General features: G+C 37.5%; 1 protein-coding gene across 1 annotated transcript in view; it reads left to right on the top strand.

Moving 5' to 3' along the window:
- The window catches only part of LOC149018456 (HAD-superfamily hydrolase, subfamily IG, 5'-nucleotidase), a 28778-nt gene that overhangs the window by 3858 nt on the left and 18909 nt on the right, over window positions 1-6011 (top strand). The window contains exons 7-11 of the mRNA XM_089152696.1: window positions 609-773; window positions 947-1057; window positions 1362-1459; window positions 1559-1682; window positions 1848-1937. Of these exons, the coding sequence (XP_089008822.1) occupies window positions 609-773; window positions 947-1057; window positions 1362-1459; window positions 1559-1682; window positions 1848-1937 (588 nt within the window). The remainder of the gene's footprint in view (window positions 1-608; window positions 774-946; window positions 1058-1361; window positions 1460-1558; window positions 1683-1847; window positions 1938-6011) is intronic.

Here is a 6011-nt window from a genome sequence, read left to right as displayed (position 1 = left end):
AACCCTTTAAACACTGTGATCAAGAAGTCATTTTTTTAAGGGTTGCATTCAAACTTGACTCCTTATACCTTTGAGTCCATCCTATCAAGTTAACCACATCCCATTTGGAACCTTCCCTATTTTTAGGCCTACCAATAAATAACCAAATTTCAGGAAACCTTTTCTTCCCACCTCATTTGAGTTGGTTCTGATTTAAAGGTCTTGGCATTTGCCTTCATTCAATTTAGGTTACGTTACTCAAACTGCTGACTTCTACCTCACACCCACCATTGACTTATGCTTCCCTCCCCCTCTTGACTACTGCCAAAGCCTACCTATCACCTTTGCAACCTCCGCTTCCCTCTTGCTTCTACGGACTTCAAATGCGATGTAACTCTAGCTCCTGTAAAATGCAGTGATAAAATTAAATCGAATGAACATGCAAGGTAATCATGCAATCTAGTCAGAACACACATAGTATATGACAAATACGAGACCCTGGTATGGCTTAGTAAATTTCATCACTGATGCACTTCTTTTATGCAATAGTGGACCCTCATTATGCTTTCTTGATGGCATGCAATTGGTTTCTTTTTCACATTTTATGATTATTTTTGTACCTTCTGTAGGCTTGCCTTATCGCAGATATTGTACAGCACTTTGTAGATGCTAAGTTGGAATTTGATCCTTCCTATGTCCACCAAGATGTAAATCGTGCAATTCAGCATGTTCACCGAAGTGGTGTGGCTCATAGAGGAATTATTTCTGATCCCCAACGATACCTTGTAAAAAATGTGAGTGACATAAGATTTGTCTGTTATTTCGTATAGATTTTGATACGATGTTATCACTTTGCTTCGTTTTTATATATATTTTATTTCTACTTTAGTACCTCAAAATGCTTTACTTCATGGGAAAACCTTTTATTTGTACTCTAGACTGAACATTGCTTGCCCAAATATTCCAGGGTCTGTTGCTGCGTTTCCTTAAGACACTCAAAGAGAATGGGAAGAAACTTTTCCTGCTAACTAATTCTCCTTACTATTTTGTGGATGGCGGGATGCGTTTCATGCTGGAGGTCATAACCATATCTTAACCAGTATCCACAATTGTTTTTAAATTTTATTCTTGTAGACAGAAATATATTTACTCCTCAGAAGATTTAGAGTTGAAGCAGGCAAGGGGATCTTCTTTCTACCCTTTTTTTTCTTCTTTTCCTTCATCTTATATAAATAATGATTGTAGTAATCATATAAAAGGTGCTGTCTGTCGTTAGATATGTTTGAATGTTTCTATTTATTTTGGGAATTTCTCTCTGTGTTTCCAACTGGAGCTGTGTTATGTTATCTGTTTTCTGACATTTTCTTTTGAATGTTCAATAGGATTCGTCGGGTAATTCTGACTCTTGGAGGGAGCTTTTTGACGTTGTGATTGCAAAAGCTAACAAGCCAGAATTCTACACTTCTGAACATCCTTTCCGGTTTTTATCACTAACTTTCAGAGATTTACCCTTTTTTGCAAGATACCAATTCATTGTTTGTTGATCTATCATTGTTACATTTGTTTATATCCCTTGCAGCTGCTATGACATTGAGAAGGATACCTTGGCTTTCTCAAAAGTTGATACCTTTCGTCCACACCAAATCTACTACCATGGGTGCCTCAAATCTTTCCTCGAAATCACCAATTGGCATGGTCCTGAGGTCCTTCCATTGCTTTCCCATTGTTTATCTTCATAAAGAAGACTTTAGGCAACCTTATTCATTAATCCTTTGATTATTATTTTTACAAATGCTAGTCTGAATAGTGAACAACCAGTAAACAAATATGTCCGAAAACTTACGGTCTCATATTGCTTGCTTGGTTAGGTGATGTATTTTGGGGATCATCTATTCAGTGATCTGCGAGGACCTTCAAAAGCTGGTTGGCGCACTGCTGCTATCATTCATGAATTGGAAGTATGCATGGGGAATTAACTTGCTTTTTTGGTTGTTGCCTTCAGTATGCTTTCAGTCATCAATTGTACATTTTGAAGCTTTCATGCTCTTTTATTTGTTGAATAAGCTAGGTTTTGGTGTGGCCATTGCTTTACTTTGATATCAGTGTTTGATGTTGTTGTTTTATCTTTCTCATAGACTCATAAACCAACCTCAAAAAGTTCATGACAAGCATGTGTTCTTATTTTATGGAGTAGTAGCTATTTGTTTAGACTTAGGAGTACAAGATGCCCACACCTCATCTTTTCTAGATATAAAACCCTCTTTAATCCTCATCTTTTTGTTTGGTAGAAATCACAAATGGGTATTAAGTGCTCCATCTTTCATCTCCTATTTTGACACGTGGATGTAAGGCAGGTGTAGGATGGGCGAAGAATAAACTTCAAACCCGAATCCTTTAGGCTTGCACCTTTGATTTCACTGTTGTAATGGTAGGCCATGGAATAGTTTAATGTTAAAATTCAGAAGAGCCTGTTGGTTTTTGTTAGTGTACTGGACACTTTACCCACCTTACACATAATATGAAAAATAAATGGAAGGGCTTATGTCATCTTTTGGCACTGTATCCTAAAACGCCAGTAATTGAGGTTTACCCATCCTAAATAGGATTGTGGTTGTTCAGAAAACAAAAAGTCGTGCCTGCTACAGCCAGTATTTTGGTTATCATGTAATAAATTCCCTTCCAATTTCCCCATGGCTTCCAGCTACCATCTTTTGATGTTTTAACACTCCTCCGGGAATATATATACCTATTTTCCTTCGATCTATTGTTGGGAACAAGAGTTAATTTTCTTTCCTCATCTTAATTGATATGTGACTGTGTCTAAGATTGTAAGTTAAGGAGAAAAAAATAAAGAATTAGAAAGGGAAAAAAATAGGGGGTGGTACAGGTTTGGGAGACCTATAAAGTATCTGAACTGAAAGGTAGGAAGGTAAGGAATATCATCTGGAACAAGGAAGCCAGACATTGTCGTTCCGGTATAATAGAACAGTAGAACGTGTTAGGAGTTAGGACCATGGTATAAATTTCGATCGAAACCACCGAAATTTAGGTCGAAATTTTGGTTTTTGAAAAAAATGAGATGGAACTTGGGTGGAATTGAAAAAGTACCAGGTTTCAACCTATGTCAGTTGAAACCTTGAAACTTGTGAGATTTTGCAGGTTTCGACTGCTTCTGCCAGATTTCGCCCTTTTGAGTTTTGACCCTTTTTGTTGCTGGTTTTTGTGATTTCGACCTCTTTTTCACCCCAAATCAGTAACTTCTTTGCCTTCAATCACACCATTTGCTCCTCCTTTGGGGATTTTGAAAGATACTTGCAAGGTTTGTTCCAAACTTCCCATTTTGATTTATTGATGACTTGAGTGGGTGTTTTACAAAGTGTTTGACATATTTTCTAGGGTGGGATATCCACATTATGTTGATGATCCCACCTATATGATAGAAGCCCAAGAAAATCCTTTTCAACTCTCACTGCTTATACCCTTTTCATCTCTCTTTCTCTCTATACTGGTTCAATTGATCACGAGAAATAAAAACAAACACCCAAGAACAATTTCCTTCCACAGAAATTTCATACTTAGTTTAACAATGCAAATGGTACCTGGTATGAATTTAGAAGAAAACTCAAAAACAGAAACAAACACTGGGAAGGCATAATCTAATCCTTAACTGATAAGGTAATGTAAACCAACTACTGCTGATAACACTACAAATATGCTCCATTGATACAGGTCCAAACCATTAAATTAGTGAGTGATAGACCCTCTAAATCCAACTGCCTGGAAATGTTCAATAATAAGATTAATAATGAATGAACTACGTGAAGAAATGAACCACCATGTAAGAGAATATGGCCTGGTTCAAGAAATGGAGAACCACATTCCATTTACTCTACTCATTAATCTCAATGCATGGAATCAACTATCAGCAGAACAACCCATGATATCATTGCAGGTTCCTTTTGCTTTTTAATGGTAGCAGTTGGAGAAGATGAGAACCTTTGGTGTCAAAAAGGCAAGAAGAGTATGTATGCTAACAATTACACTGTTTCTTATATGTCACCCAATCACCAGGAATGGGATCTACGCATGTTAGTTAAAGTCTTCCTGATACACCCCATTTACCCATTCTTCTCCTTTACCACCAGAACTGGAGACAAAAGGCAACCAATTCCCAGCACTTGGAGTCTGCCAGAGGCTTCAACTTCACGTTTAACAGCATCGCTGCTCATGCCTTCAAGCATATCACCTTGGGTCCTCCAAAAACTTTAAGTGGAAAAACTCCACTATTGCTCATACTTCAAACATAATTAAACTGTCATCCAATCCCATGCATTTTGTTCAATACACAAAGACATATATCATGCACTTTCCATAAATTGCATCAACAAATAAACAAAATAGATTTCATGTTATTATGTAAATGCTACATGTCTACTAAAGGGAATCACTCACTTAACATACATAGGTTGGTCAATATCACTTACCTGTCTTTGTTCCATGTGTGTGTTTTGACCCTGGTTCCGTTAAACTCCGCTCTCCCTCCTGTACCTCGAGTAATTACTGGCTATTTCGAATATGCGGGAACCAACCGGAGTTTTTCCCTTTGTATTTTTATTTTCTCCTTCCTACTTTCTCTCTCCTCCCCACGGTCTTCTCTCTCTCCTCTCTTGTCTTTCTCTTCTCTCTCTCCACTTCTTCTCCACTCCTTCTCTCTCCTCTTCTCTTCTCCCCACTCCTCTCTCCTTTCTTCTACTCTTCTTCTCTCTCTTCCTTTAATATTTTGAAAACACATGGGTATTGTCTTTCTCTTTCTTTTCTCTTTTTCAATTCTCTCTCCTCAAGGCCTTTAATGGCTGCCCTTTACCTTCTCTATTTCTCTCTGATTTTGAATTCTTCACTTCACTTCCACTCCTTCTCTCTCCTCTTGCTCACTTCTCTTTCTCTCCTCATGCATGTTTTGTCTCTTCTCTCTCTTATGCTCTTCTTCTCTTCTCTCTCTCCTCCTCTCCTCTTTAATTGCTTTGTTCTTCTCTTTCTCTTATTCTGTCCTTTCTTTATCTTCTCTCTCCTCCTTAAAGTAGCTTCTAAATTTTACTTTTCGCACCTCCTCCTTCTCATTTCCTAAAAATCTACCACGTCAGGTGAGAGAGAGTGGGAGGTGTCATTCCCTCCTCTCTCTCTCCTCTTTAATCGGTTAAGGATATATATATATATATATATATATATATATATATATATAATTACCTAATGGGCTTTTTTATGGGTTAGTGGGCCCGCTATATTACTTACACAGGGCCCACTTTAGGGTGTGAATATACATACCTCTGGGTTCAGAAATTTACGTTGATCATTTCCTCGTTTTCAGTTCAGTCTAATTTCACAGTTGTTGGACCCACAAGTGATGTCTGACCTCGACCAAATGTCAATTGGATCTAGCCTCATTTAAGCTATCCTTAACTACACTCAGATCATTTGATTAAATCATCAAACCAACCATCGGATCCTTTAATAATCTTAAAGACTAACACATTCATACATAATAATAAAATAATAATATAAAAAGATGCGGGGCATCACATCCTCCCCCTCCTTAAAATAAAGTTCGTCCTCGAAATTCACGTACCTGATCAATTGAAAAGTTGGGGATATCGAGTCTTTATATCGGATTCAAGCTCCCATGAGGCTTCTTGACCCGAGTGATTGTTCCACAACACTTTCACTAGTGGTACTGCCCTGTTTCTCAGTTTCTTCTCTTTCTGTTGTAATATCTCAATTGGCTTTTCTTCATAGGAAAGATCTTCTTTCAACTCCAATGGTTCGTATTGTAACACATGAGCAGGGTCTGCTATATACTTCTTCAACATAGAAACATGAAACACATCATATATACTGGACAAATCTGGAGGTAGGGCAAGTCTGTAAGCTAATTATAAAAAATTGAGGGGCATGGGCCCCTCAATTTTTTTCAAAATTTTATTTTTTCTTTTTATCTTCCCACATTTGAAATATAACCATTCACCCCCCCCAATGTA

This window comes from Hakea prostrata, chromosome 4, assembly GCF_041222555.1.
Source record: "Hakea prostrata isolate BN-2017 chromosome 4, UWA_Hpros_2, whole genome shotgun sequence".
Lineage (NCBI taxonomy): Eukaryota > Viridiplantae > Streptophyta > Magnoliopsida > Proteales > Proteaceae > Hakea > Hakea prostrata.
Note: the sequence above shows the minus strand (reverse complement) of the source record. Positions and strands in the feature narration are given on the sequence as shown.